Genomic DNA, 14,429 nt, shown 5'->3' with positions numbered 1-14,429 from the left:
GCATAAGCTTTAAAGATAAAGACACCAAAATTGGCACAGCAATAGATATTAGGGAGAGCTTTACCAAATTTGAATTGAATTGTGTCCTCCGTTGATTTCTTAAATGATTTTTTACATTACCCCCTTAAACTCACTTCCTGGTATGTCGCCCAGTAGCAAAAACAACAACTGTGAAAGCTAAGCCCTACGGGGATAATCCGAGGGAAGCAGGTACGTGGGATGAAGCTTTTGATCTCGCTGACTGTGGCTTCCCATGACGAGTACAACCAATCTGCCCTCTGAGTGAAAGAGCTGCACGTTGCTCCTTCAGACCTGAGGTGTCCCGCGTGCCTCCTCTGAACCTGTAGGACCGGAAGCCGCCCTTGGCCTTTTGGCACCCTTCTTGCTTGGTTCTGAAATGTTGTGTTTTTTCCTGCACCGGTGCAGCTAACTCTGCCTCCTCCTCCTCCTCCTCCTCTCCTTCTAGGTTGGGTTCCTGAAGATCCTGCACAAGTACGAAATCACCTTCATCTTGCCTTTTGTGCAGCAGCTGGGGAAGAACATTGTGAGTGCGCCGCTCTCCAACCTTAACCTTAAAGTGATGGATATTCTGCCAGTCCCTGAAGGTACGCGCTCTCTGTCCCACACCGGCCGTTGTGCTGCGGAATGATAGGTGTGTTTGTCTGAAGACGACGCTTTCCTTGGCTTTCCCGCAACCTGAGGGTCGTCCTCTCTTACAGAGCGCCTGCTATAAAAAATTCCCTTTCCTATTTTTTTAAAAAAGTCTGATTTTTTATCCCCTTCCTTTTTTTGGTATCCTCCGCTTTTGAAATCGTCCCTTTTTCTGTGCCATTCTGCTTCCCCAAATCCGAGTGATGGGTGAGCTCCCCGCAGGCTCTGCTTAAAAATTGGCTCACCTCAGACTGTCGCAAAGTATAAATGTAACGTATATTGTTGAGGAGGACTTACTGTATTTTGTAAGAGTGCAAACTGTATATGCTGTGTGTAATTTTAAGTATAGAAGGAGTTCTGAGATTTCGGGCGAAGGGGCTTGGCCCAAGTGCAAAGCGAGTTCCTGGAAGCAAAGAGCTCCTCAATTCTGAAGGCGGCCTTCAGCTGTAGACTTGGCTGGGTTAGAGAAAGGGCCTCTTGGAGTTGGGTGCAGGAGCTAAAGGCTGAATCTGGAGCTCCCTTTTAAATACAGTGTGGTGTAGTGGCTAAAGTGTTGGACTGGGAGTTGGGAGATCCAGGTTCTAGTCCCCACTCGGCCATGGAAACCCACTGGGTGATTTTGGGTCAGTCACAGGGTTGTTGTTGTGAGACGTGCCTTTTCCGGGGAGAACCAAAATTGAACGTTCACTTGTCCGTTGACTTGCAAGAGAGATGGATAGCGGAGTTCATCACTGGATATTTTAGCCAGTCTCAAGTGAGAAGTTGTCTTGCTCTTAAGATGTTGCAGTATACTGTGATAGACATCTACCACCTGCCAGATTGAGAGGCTGAGAGAGGGAGGGAGTCTCTGGAAGTTCTAGCTATGCCGGGTGGGACCTGTTGATGGACTGGAGCAATCGGGTGGCCGGTTCCACGGCACGAGGGGTCTTGGCACACCTGTTTGTCCGGCCAGATGGAATGCAGAGGGATTTGATGTGGAAATCACAGCCTGGTCTCTGTCGGCTGAGACAGGGAAGCAAAGAGTCTTGTGTTACTGGCCACAATGATCTCTGCCTTGCAGAAAGCGCCAGGTCTGCCTTTGCTGTGCGGAACAGCTATTTGACAGAGCACTGCGACAGAACAACATTGTTCCCTGCTGACAAACGTCTAAGGAATTGTTTCCCTGGTAATATTTCTGTCTCTCAAAGAAGTAATAGCACACTTTGAGGGTTTTACGGATAGTGCATTCATTTCCCCATCCAGCATGCTTACCAGCTTGCAATATGCCCACACTGGGTCATGAAGGTTGAATACAGGCCCACAGCTGCCCAGGGTTGCATCATCTTCAGTCCTGAACTTAGAAAAAAGCTGTTCTTCTGGGATGTAGCGGTATAGCTGGCTGTGCTGTTGTTCTGTCACTGATTGGCTGCCTCATGACATCCCAAATCTTCCTTTTTGCAGCATTTTAAACTCTGTTCTCTCCCCTCCCCAAGAATATCAGAAAAGCTGTGCTGGATCAAGGTGACATCTAGTCCGGAACTCTGTTCACACAGTGGCCAACCAATTGCCCCAACAGGAAGCCCACAAGTTCAACAGCACCTTCCTACCCATGTTCCCCAGCAACTAGTGTACATAGATATGCTCCCTCAGATACTGGAGGTGATCCTACAGAAGTCAGGAGTAGTAGCCATTGATAGCCTTCTGCTCCATGAATTTGTCCAATCATTTTTCAAGCCATCCAAATTGGTGGCCGTCGCCACAACTTGCCACCTCAGGCCTCATTCAATGTCTGAGGTGAGCAGATTAAAGATGATCGGCAGGACCAGTGTTCTGGAGAGCAGTTTTGGGGTTACTGTTGCTGATCATATTGGCATCTTCGGGTCCCTCACTCCCCCGAATTGTTCATCAGTTGCAAGATGTTAGTGGAAGACGCCTCTTCATAGAATCATAGAATCATAGAATAGCAGAGTTGGAAGAGGCCTACAAGGCCATAGAGTCCAACCCCCTGCTCAATGCAGGAATCCACCCTAAAGCATCCCTGACAGATGCTTGTCCAGCTGCCTCTTGAAGGCCTCTAGGATGGGAGAGCCCACAACCTCCCTAGGTAACTGATTCCATTGTCGTACTGCTCTAACAGTCAGGAAGTTTTTCCTGATGTCCAGCTGGAATCTGGCTTCCTTTAACTTGAGCCCGTTATTCCGTGTCCTGCACTCTGGGAGGATTGAGAAGAGATCCTGGCCCTCCTCTGTGTGACAGCCTTTCAAGTCCTTGAAGAGTGCTATCATGTCTCCCCTCAATCTTCTCTTCTCCAGGCTAAACATGCCCAGTTCTTTCAGTCTCTCTTCATAGGGCTTTGTTTCCAGACCCCTGATCATCCTGGTTTCCCTCCTCTGAACACGCTCCAGCTTGTCTGCATCCTTCTGCATTCTTCTATGAGGATAGATTAGAGCAGCCTCCAAATTTATTTAATTTGACATGCAATTCTCACTTTTCTGAAAGGCAACCCGTGGGGGTGGGGAAATGCAGCCATCACCTTGCACGTCATACAGGAATTCGGTCAGTAAGGTTCAGGCCATCTAATGTTGGGTGGAGGACAGGTATTTTTCCAGAGGAGAGCACAGCAGCTATTCAATTGCATTGGAGAATGTCACTGAACCTTTGTTTGTGAGTATGTGGGTGTGTGTAAATCCCATCCACCCCAGTTCTTTTTTGCCCCAGCATCTGGAGTGCAGGACAGGTTTTGTTCCAGTTGATTCTTTGGTAGATTTCTATGTTGTCCTTTTAATGCTATTATTATTATTATTATTATTATTATTATTATTATTATTATTATTTGAGCTTTAGAATAAAACCGTAAGCAAACTTACCAAATAACATCATGCAATTAAATCAAGAGGGCAAAAACAGAAATGCAAACAAATGAGTACATTGTTGGTGCTAAATAAATAAATAAATAAATAAATAAATGATGAAGCTCCCTGCCTAGTAAAAGCCTGGGCAGATGAACAGGTCTTCACCTGGTGCTGGAAAAGCAATTTAACATCCACTCCTCATTGGCCTGCCAGGGAGAGTGGTGGTGTGTGTAAGCTCTCCCTGCGTGGGATGTCACGACGGGGAAGGCCACCTCGCCAGTTGCCATGACGGAGGATCTCCTCTGATCAAAGTGTACACGGGGACGGTGTGGGGGAGCTGGTGTCGCTTCAGGTGAACCCGTGAGAATCGGGTATTCTAGGCTTGCTGGACTGCAACAGCTGCCTACTAAACTCCCCTGGCCGGTGTACGTCCTCCGGACCCACAGCTATGCTGGTGATGGTTTGGGTCTTTCCATTCAGAGTTCCTTCCCCCTCACTTTTATTTTAGTGTTGGTTGTTTTGAAAATACCGCTGCCTTCAGGACGGGGTGGGTGGCGGGTGGCAAGGCTGCTTATTTAACTCAGCCAGGCGACTGCCCTGTGATTTTTCCTTGGATCGGTTTCGGCTGGTGAAAGGGCATCCAGACGTTCACCTTCCTGGGGCGTCCAGTGGTTTTCGGCCTACAGTTCCCAGGATTCCTGACCATTGGCCATGCTGGCTGAGGTTGATGGGAGTTGCAGTCCAGTGCATCTGCAGGGCACCAGGTTGGGGAAGATGGATATAAGCTGTAAGGGCCAATCCCCCGCTCCCCGCGTACCCTCCTTGAATCCGGACACAGAGCACATGGTGTTGATTTTTGCTGGATTTCTTTTGCCATTTTAAAACAATTTTCTTTGGCACCAGGTTGGCGGACGATGCTCTATAGGGTTTCGGTCCAGGGCTGCTGTGCTCCGACCTAGCTGTGGCTTCTAAATCCTCCCATTCCCATTCCAATTACCAAAGTGCTCTGCTGTGCAACATGGGAGGAAGTCCCACTTCGGGATTCAGGTTTAACGAGACCAGCTGAGTCACAGCTTTGCAGGTCCGCCTGCCTCCTGTTGCAGACAAAACAGCTCACGTCCTCTGTGCCGTTGCAGCTATGCGGAGGACTTGTAGGGCCACTCTCTGGGCAGGATTGGACCCTTTCCTGCACTCCTTGTGAGGGCAGCTGCTTATGCTCTCCCTGCATGGGAGCTGGACGTGCCTTGAGCCCGGTACGGAACGAGACGTGATCTTCCAGCTCTCAAGAATGTGAAACTGCCAAATCTCTGTGGAGTAGTTAATTGGTAGGCTCGTTCTCCTGCCCCTCCTCCCCCTCTCCTCTCCCTCCCCTTTACCCAAATTCTTTGCTAATAGACCAGGGGGATGTTCAGAGCCAGCCTTGCAATTATCCAAATCGGGCGTTTTGCTCAATTAATTAGGGCTGCCTGATGCTTTGATCCAGAATTGCTGGGGAATTGCATAGCTGAGTCTCGTTTCCTGATCTAAACGTTGGAAGCCACCAAGAGAGGCTTCCCTGGTCTTCCTGGAAGGGAGGAAGGAAGGGCTGCCAAGTCCAAAGGCTGGCAGTGTGGAATGGAGTGGGTGGGGGGTGGGGAAACCATGCCACATCCATGATGCCTTAAGCATCTGAAAGTTCCTGGGCAAAAGAAGCCTTGCTCCCAAACGAAACAAGGCAAGCCTGGGGGGAAAAAAAGAGAATATCTCCCCTAGGGTGCATGCAGTGGATCACCCTAGGAGATCAAAAGGAGGCAAGTTAAAGGGCTCAAGTTAAAGGAAGCCAGATTCCAGCTGGACATCAGGAAAAACTTCCTGACTGTTAGAGCAGTACAACAATGGAATCAGTTGCCTGGTGAGGTTGTGGGCTCTCCCACACTAGAGGCATTCAAGAGGCAGCTGGACAACCATCTGTCAGGGTGGATTCCTGTATTGAGCAGGGGGTTGGACTCGATGGCCTTGTAGGCCCCTTCCAACTCTGCTATTCTATGATTCTATGATTCTAAGAGAAGTGCTCCACATTTCTAGCATCCTGACATGGGCCATTCAGGTGCCCGTAGAACTTTACAAGCAGGATGTGAATGTAGTGGCTGCTCCCTCTCCCCCCTGATATTCCAGGGTACACTGCCCCTGATTATGGCAGCCCCATCCTGCTTCTGCCCTTCCACAGTTTGTTCTGGGAAAGACTTGTGGCATAGACAGGAATGGTCCTCTTCCTCTGCCCCCGGCTGCTGCTCTACCACCCGCTGCAACACCTCCCACCGGGAAGTGTGTTGCTTCTTTTGTACGTACGTCTCTCCCATCACTTGCTATGTGATTCGTTTACTGAATCAATAAACGAATTGATTCGTTTATCAACGAACGGCAGGAATTGAACTGGGACCATACATGCATAGCAGGTGTTCAGACACTGAGTTGCAGCCCTTTCCAGAGTTAAAATACTCTAGGGCAGCCATCGAGACTACAATTCCCAACATCCCCTGTTGTAGAGTCTGTCCTTAGAATCATAGAATCATAGAATCGCAGAGTTGGAAGGGTCCTACAAGGCCATCAGCCCCCTGCTCAATGCAGGAATCCACCCTAAAGCATCCCTGACAGAGGGTTGTCCAGCTGCCTCTTGAAGGCCTCTAGGGTGGGAGAGCCCACAACCTCCCTAGGTAACTGATTCCATTGTCGTACTGCTCTAACAGTCAGGAAGTTTTTCCTGATGTCCAGCCGGAATCTGGCTTCCTTTAACTTGAGCCCGTTATTCCGTGTCTTGCACTCTGGGAGGATCAAGAAGAGATCCTGGCCCTCCACTGTGTGACAACCTCTTAAGTATTTGAAGAGTGCTCTCATGTCTCCCCTCAGTCTTCTCTTCTCCAGGCCAAACATGCCAAGTTCTTTCAGTCTCTCTTCATAGGGCTTTGTTTCCAGACCCCTGATCATGGTAAGACCCCTTACCATGGGTTCTTGCTATTTACTGTTTTACTCTGTACAGCACCATGTACATTGATGGTGCTATATAAATAATAATAATAATAATAAATTCTTCTGCTTGAAACCTCTGCCGACATATGCATAGGTTGGAACCCCCCCCCCCGGATTTTGCTCACCACCCTAATCGGGGCGATCTCTGAGCTTCTGGAGAGCCTTTGTCCCGAAGCCATCAATGTGGTCCATCAACAGCAAGCCTTCCATATTGTACAAATAACTTGGGTTGGCATCGGCTTGAATTCTACACCCTACAAGTACGTGTAGCAAAACTGAGCTTTCCTGCGTTCCTGCTTGGGTGTGATAGCCTACGCCTGGAGACATTTGGAGGAGCTATTAAAGAGCAGCGGATCGAAATGTTCTTCTCAGCATTGTACGGGCTGCAATTGAATTTTCTGCCTCAGGCACTAAAATGTCTCTGCCTGCAGAATCAGCTTTGCTCATAAAAAGTGGTTGCGGAGTTGGCGATCTCCTTTGGGCACCAGAGCGCAAACTCTCGCCTCTTCTGGCTTGTTTGGAAGAGGTGCAAATAGCCTTTGAGGCAGCCGTCAATTCAGGCGTGACCCTTGGCATTCAAAAGGGCTTTGCTTATTCTATCTGCCCAGCTCATGGGAGCATTAAGTCCTTACGCTAGACGAGAGGGCAACACCTTCCCTTCCTTCTATTATTATTATTTTTATTATTATTATTATTATTATTATTATTATTATTATTGTCCTTCTGCAAGGACAAGAGATGAAAGACTGCAAAGGCATTCGTGTGAAATTGCCAGCAGTGTTCTTGGATCATAGAATCATAGAACAGTAGACTTGGAAGGGGCCTATAAGGCCATCGAGTCCATCATACCTCTGGATGCTATCCAGGGATCACGTTAAAATGCCTATATCTCAACGGTATACTGATGGGACCGCTCCCATTTTTTAAAAAGTGCCATACAGGGCGAGATTTCAGAACTCAGCCCTCCAGAAGAGTTACAAAAGGTAAACTATTACGTACTCCAGTTGTAGTCACCACCAAGAGCTTGCTGTTCAACTCCTCCCCTTACAGACAGCTCAAGGAAGAGTAGAAAGTAGTCTGTGACTTCAGTTTCGGAGCGGCCTTTTGGATGGGGGTTGTGTAGGGTGCCAGCTCGGACTGTTCCACACATCGCACAGCTCCCCCCGAGCCACAGGCGTGGCCGTACCACGCACTCATTCGCAGCAACCGCACATCATGTTTTTAGATGTACGTGAGGTACTGGTTCCTCTCTATTCAGCCCTGGTTAAGCCTCATCTAGAGTATTGCGTCCAGTTCTGGGCTCCACAATTCAAGAAGGACGCAGACAAGCTGGAGCGTGTTCAGAGGAGGGCAACCAGGATGATCAGGGCTCTGGAAACAAAGCCCTATGAAGAGAGACTGAAAGAACTGGGCATGTTCAGCCTGAAGAAGAGATTGAAAGCCCTGAAATTATTTATTATCGATTACATTTATATGTAACCGAAGCTCTTTGGGCAGTTTACAAAAGTTAAAAGCAGTGGACATTAAAAAGTATACAAAATTTTAAGCCATCAAAAGCATAAAACCAACGATATCCATTTAAAAACAACCGTTCTGGGGTCCGTTAAAAACAAACTCCGCATCTGCTGTTAAATGCCTGGGAGGAGAGAAAAGCCTTGACCTGGCGCCGAAAAGATAACCATGTTGGCGCCAAGCGAGCCTCGTTGGGGAGATCGTTCCATAATTGGGGGGCCACCACTGAAATCTGTGACTTCACTTCATAACGTAAGAAGAGTCTGGCTGGATCATCAGATCAAAGGAATGTCGAGTCTAGCGTTCTGCGCCCACAGTGGCCAGCCAGCTGTCTGCAGGAAGCCCATCAGCAGGACATGAGTGCAACAGCAATTTCCCACCCATGTTCCCCAGCAACTGGTCTACATAGGCATGCTGCCTCTGATCCTGGAGGTTGTCCTTAGCCATCAGGGCTAGTAGCCATGGATAGCCTCCTCCTCCAGGAATTTGTCCAACCCCCTTTTAAAGCCATCCAAATTGGTGGCCATCACTACAGCTTGTGCTAGTGAGTTCCATAATTTAACTCTGCACTGTGTTCCTTTGATCTGTCCTGAATCTCCCACCAATCAGCTTTATGGGATGATCTTGTTGGGTTCTGGTATTATATATGAGAGAGAGAGAGAGAGAGAGAGAGAGAGAGAGAGAGAGAGAGAGAGAGAGAGATTTCCCTATCTATTTTCTCCACACCATGCATAATTTTGCGCACGTCTGCCATGTCTCCCCTTGCAGGCCTGACTGATGAAGGTTCATAGCAGCCGCAGATGAATTTTGCAGCCTGTCTAAATGTTATGAATACTTGCTTAATGTACATAAACTGCTTAACGCCACCTAATTTCTTCTGCTTGGTACGGAGAAAGCCCCCTGGAGAAGACCTGTTGCCCCCATCTTGTTTGGAGACTGGGTACTTTTGAGTTCCTCTTCATAGCCGCGAGTGCTGTAAACATTTTTTGTTGCTATCTTAAATGCAAGCTGGGCTTCACAGGTTTCCCTTTATGGCCTCAGCTTGCATGGAATTGTACATTGTGCCCCCACCGCCCTTCAGTGCCCCCCATAAGTCTCCTCTGAACTTCTTCCTTTGGCTGGATGCCGATGGCGGTTTAAATAAGATGTTGCCAGCTGCCTCCTTTGATCTGGCTGCTTTTCCTGGTAGCCCTCTGTAGTATAGCGTTAGTCAAATTCTCACTTTGGAGTCTCGCATGGCTTTCTGTCTCTGGGCCATGGGAGAAGCAGGCGTCTTTCCTTCAGGGTTGGAACATGCTGCTCCTGGGTGACCTTCTCCTGAGTGCTGGTGGGGCCCCTGGGAGCCTTTTGCGCCTTCTTCCTATCTGCCAAGAGGAGCACCAAGAGGAGGAGAAGTTTTCCATTATAGATCACGGGGTTGCTCCTCTCCGCCCATGTAATGCAGCCCATTACAATTGTGCAAGAGAAACCGGAAGCAAAGCAACGTGATTTCCCCTTAATCTAAAAAATCCTGCACAAAGGGTTGGCATTGTTGTGGCTAAAATCTTCACCTTCTCCAAGCAGTTTAAGCTAAAATACGTAGATATTTTTGATATTTCAGCATGCCTCTTTTGCCTTCAACCCCCCTCACCACTGGAACGGGATCCTCAAAAGTGTCTCCGAAATGGCATTGGGCTGTAAGAAGGAGAAATCAAACCTCCTTGTACTAGCATAAAAAAAAACCCACTGCACTTTGTGGGGGTAGACCCTCCAACGTGCAAAGGATTCAAGGCAGAAAGTTGCCGGCAATTTGCTCTCTTGAGATGAACGTCTGGAGACTGTCCAGGACTCCTGAATTAGTTTTATATTTAGGTTCTCTGGCTGATAAATGATCTGCTACACAGAAGACTATAACAGCTGCAGCTGTATCGCAAATTGCCAGAAATCTTGTGGCATATTGAAAGGGACCCAGCAGTGCCAAGTAACTAAACAACAACCATCTCTGCAGTCCCAGGCTTCTGCCTAAACCAGCCTTTCCAACCTGGCTGTGAATGATGGGACATGCAATCCAACACAGCTCAAGGGCTTACCATGTATAACATTGGTATCCTGTCCTTAGCCACAGAGGCTCCAAAGGGAGTTTACAAAGGTAAGAAACAAGGCATAATACGGCCCCTGCCCACATGCTTATAATCTGAAAGGCACAGCACGAAAGGAAAGAGGATTGGGAAGGAGGAGGAAACCTGCCAACATCGCTAGGAATCGTATTCCTTCCTGGAAGGTGCTGCTGTCGGACCCTGGCTAGGATCTGGCTGAATAGGTTAACTGTGTGCTAAAAGTTTCCCTTCGGTGCCTCTCCACCACCCCAGCACCTGTTAATTCCCAAAGGAATTAACTTTGTTTGCAGCAGCGTCACTCGCCTGCTCCTGTTCGCTCTGTAGTTTACTCCCCCCCCCCCCGCCCACCCCGCAGTGGGAAAAAAGGGTTTTGGCTCTTTCTGCAGGTGCCATTCCCACCCCCCAGGCCTCACAGGGTTATGTCGGATTGAGACGTGCTCGCCTGCCATTTGAGTTAGAGTCACTGACCTTCCGCAGTGTGCCGGACGTGATGGGAATACTTTGTTGAAGCTGAAGCAACTCTGGTGGTGTGCCCTGCTCTGCCCTGCCTGAGCGTGTGCTGTGTCCTGCAGCAAGAGCTGCAAGCTGGCTGGCACCCAGTTCCTCCAGTGGGAGAGAAGCGGGGGGACAGGCTGGGAATTGCTCCTGCCCAATTGGCATACTGCGGAGAATCAAGAAGCCGTCTGCCTAATTTTAACCACTGGGGCCAGGGACTTGGCAACCCTTCACGACACTGGTGCTACCGCACAGAGCAGGGGCGTCCGTCCTCTTCCAACCCACGGGCCAAATTCCGGTTTGAGGACGCTCTCAGGGGCTGCATTTCAAAAGCAAGAGGGGGTTGGGGCAATGGCAAAAGGGGCAAGGCGGAAATACCCCAAATACCAGCATATTTTAGCTTAAAGCTCTAACTGCCTGTAACTGAGGTTTATTTATGCATTTAGTAGATTTTAACCCACCCAATAATGAATGTTCTCTGGGCAGATTACAACCTGGTAATCTAAAATGCCGTTTTCAAACAGGGCAAATATAAAATACAATAATGTGTAAACTGCCCAGAGAGCTTCGGCTATGAGGTGGCATAGAAATATTATTATTATTATTATTATTATTATTATTATTATTATTATTATTATTATTATTGAGATTTCCAACTCTACTATTCTATGATTCTATGATCTAGCCTAGTATTGTCAACACTGACTTGCAGCAGCTCCTCAGGGTTTTTTCCAATCCTACTTGGAGATGCTGCCGGGAATTGAAACTGGGACCTTCGGCAAGCAAGACAGGGGCTCTGCCACTGTGCCATTGCCCTTCCACATCTAACAGGCTACTGGGTGGCTGGTAATGGATTTCGGAGACCTCCTCTCTGGCAGGACTTAGAATCATAGAATAGCAGAGTTGGAAGGGGCCTACAAGGCCATCGAGTCCAACCCCCTGCTCAATGCAGGAATCCACCCTAAAGCATCCCCGACAGAGGCTTGTCCAGCTGCCTCTTGAAGGCCTCTAGTGTGGGAGAGCCCACGACCTCCCTAGGTCATTGGTTCCATTGTCATACCGCTCTAACAGTCAGGAAGTTTTCCTGATGTCCAGCTGGAATCTGGCTCCCTGTAACTTGAGCCCATTATTCTGTGTCCTGTACTCTGAGATGATTGAGAAGAGATCCTGGCCCTCCTCCGTGTGACAACCTTTTAAGTATTTGAAGAGTGCTATCATGTCTCCCCTCAATCTTCTCTTCTCCAGGCTAAACATGCCCAGTTCTTTCAGTCTCTCTTCATAGGGCTTTGTTTCCAGACCCCTGATCATCCTGGTTTCCCTCCTCTGAACACGCTCCAGCTTGTCTGCGTCCTTCTTTGGGAGGACTTTCTTGCCAACTGGTCCCTGATACCTTGAATTCTAGGAATTGAACCTGAGACTGTCTGCATGCAAAGCAGGTGCTCCGAGTGGTGTCCCCTGTATTTATTTATTTATTTATTTATTACATTTTTATACCGCCCAATAGCCGAAGCTCTCTGGGCGGTTCACAAAAATTAAAACCATCATAAAACAACCAACAAGTTAAAAATACAAATACAAAATACAATATAAAAAAGCACAACCAGGATAAAACCACGCAGCAAAATTGATATAAGGTTAAAATACAGAGTTAAAACAGTATAATTTAAATTTAAGTTAAAATTAAGTGTTAAAATACTGAGTGAATAAAAAGGTCTTCAGCTGGCGACGAAAGGAGTACAGAGTAGGCGCCAGGCGGACCTCTCTGGGGAGCTCATTCCACATATTTAGAAGGCTTGAAGGAAAACAGAACACAGAGCTAATAGCCTTAGCTCAGGCGTGGGCAGACTGTGTACACTTGCAGGTGTTTTGTGCTTTAAAAACTCCCAGAAGCCCCTGCCTGCATGGCCAATGATCAGGAATCCTGGGAGTTGAAATCCAAAGTATCTGGAGATCAAGTTTCTGCCCATCGCTGTTCTGATCTGATGTTAGACCTGCACTGGTGATGCGCTACTCTTCTTAGATTTACTGCAGGCAGCTTGGGAACATTGAAAGGAACCTGGTTCACAGAGTTTCTGTCCCAGCTCCGAGATTCTCGGAGTCCCAGATGGATCTCACGTTGGCGCCTGAGATGAGCTGACGATGAAATCTAGCATGTTAAAGCAGGGAGAAAACTGTGGTGGATTTCATTGGGGTTGAAGGTGGGAGAAAGTGAAGCAGTCAGCCTTAGATGGTCAGTAGAGCTGGGAATGAAAACGCAAAGAGTCAGGGCAGTGCAAAGTTGAGCCGTGGGTTTCAGTACTGCAGGATGTGGAGGTGACCCATTCCATGAGTAACTGTTCAAAAGTTACACAGAGGAGGGCCAGGATCTCTTCTTGATCCTCCCAGAGTGCAGGACACGGAATAACAGGCTCAAGTTAAAGGAAGCCAGATTCCAGCTGGACATCAGGAAAAACTTCCTGACTGTTAGAGCGGTATGACAATGGAACCCATGACGTAGGGAGGTGGTGGGCTCTCCCACCCTGGAGGCCTTCAAGAGGCAGCTGGAGAACCACCTGTCAGGGATGCTTTAGGGTGGATTCCTGCATTGAGCAGGAGGTCCTGCACTCTGGGAGGATAGAGAAGACCGACAAGGCAGGACATGGTGCAACAGCACCCTCCCACCCATGTTCCCCAGCAACTGGGGCACACAGGGTTACTGCCTCGTATACTTGGCAACATGTGAATTGGCCTAAAAGTAGTAGCCGAAACCACATCTGGTGGTATTAAACCAGCCTTCACCAACCTGGTGTACTCCGGCTATTGGGCGGTATAGAAATGTAATAAATAAATAAATAAATAAATACTCCAGATGTTTTGGATTCCCAGCGCTTGGGAGGGCTGTAGCTGAGTGGTAGAGTCCCTGCTTTGCATGAAAGAAGGTTCTGGATGGGCTGGACACCCCCCCCCCCCCCCGCTGCTGTTTTCTGCCTACGTGACTTTCACCCTTTGGCAATCTACAAACGCTGACGTTTCAGGATGTCAGGAGTCGGACAAGGCTTTCGCTTTGGGGACGTGCCTAGTTTGTAAACACTGGAAATTGGAGACTGACCTCATGAGACCTCCCTCGGCAGCCCTGGGAAGGATTCCTTCCCCCCCCCCGGCCAGCCCAATCTCTCAGCTGGCTGGGGCATTCTGGGAGGTGCAGTCCAACACATCTGGAGCGCCCCAGGTTGAGAAAGGCTGATCTAGTCCAACACTCTGTTCACACAATGGCCAACCAGCCATCGGCCAGGGACCGACAAGGCAGGACATGGTGCAACAGCACCCTCCCGCCCATGTTCCCCAGCAACTGGTGCACACAGGCTTACTGCCTCGGATACTGGAGATAGCACACAACCATCAGGGCTAGTAGCCATGGATAGCCTCCTCCTCCAGGAATTTATCCAACCCCTTTTTAAAACCATCCAAATTGGTGGCCATCACTACATTCTGTGTTAGTGAGTTCCATAATTTAACTATGCGCTGAGTGAAAAAGTCCTTCCTCTTATTTGTCCTGGATCTATGGTGCAAATGCACAGCATCAGTCCTCTTATTACTAGAGACAGTTGTTGCGCATGAAGGGGTTAAGGAATTACTCTGCTGCCACCTGTCGGTGGAATCCTGTTCCAGCATTTTTTTTCTTGCGGAACCCAAATGTCCATGCAGTTGAGAGCCTTCCCTATCCTGGCACCTTCCAAATGTATTGGACTACAACTCCAATCATCCCCCAGCCAGCATGCTCATTGTTTGTTCGTCCACAGCCAACATGGAGGTCCCCGTTACCACCGAAGCCAATAGCGAGATCAATAACCTCGAATAA

General features: G+C 48.5%; 1 protein-coding gene across 1 annotated transcript in view; it reads left to right on the top strand.

The window, feature by feature from the left end:
* Window positions 1-14,429, top strand: part of ADISSP (adipose secreted signaling protein) — an 80,781-nt gene extending 66,352 nt beyond the window's left edge. Inside the window, exons 4-5 of the mRNA XM_063136059.1 lie at window positions 467-605; window positions 14,371-14,429. Coding sequence (XP_062992129.1) covers window positions 467-605; window positions 14,371-14,429 — 198 coding nt within the window. The remainder of the gene's footprint in view (window positions 1-466; window positions 606-14,370) is intronic.

The sequence above is a fragment of the Elgaria multicarinata genome, chromosome 10, assembly GCF_023053635.1.
Source record: "Elgaria multicarinata webbii isolate HBS135686 ecotype San Diego chromosome 10, rElgMul1.1.pri, whole genome shotgun sequence".
NCBI classification, from domain to species: domain Eukaryota; kingdom Metazoa; phylum Chordata; class Lepidosauria; order Squamata; family Anguidae; genus Elgaria; species Elgaria multicarinata.
Note: the sequence above shows the minus strand (reverse complement) of the source record. Positions and strands in the feature narration are given on the sequence as shown.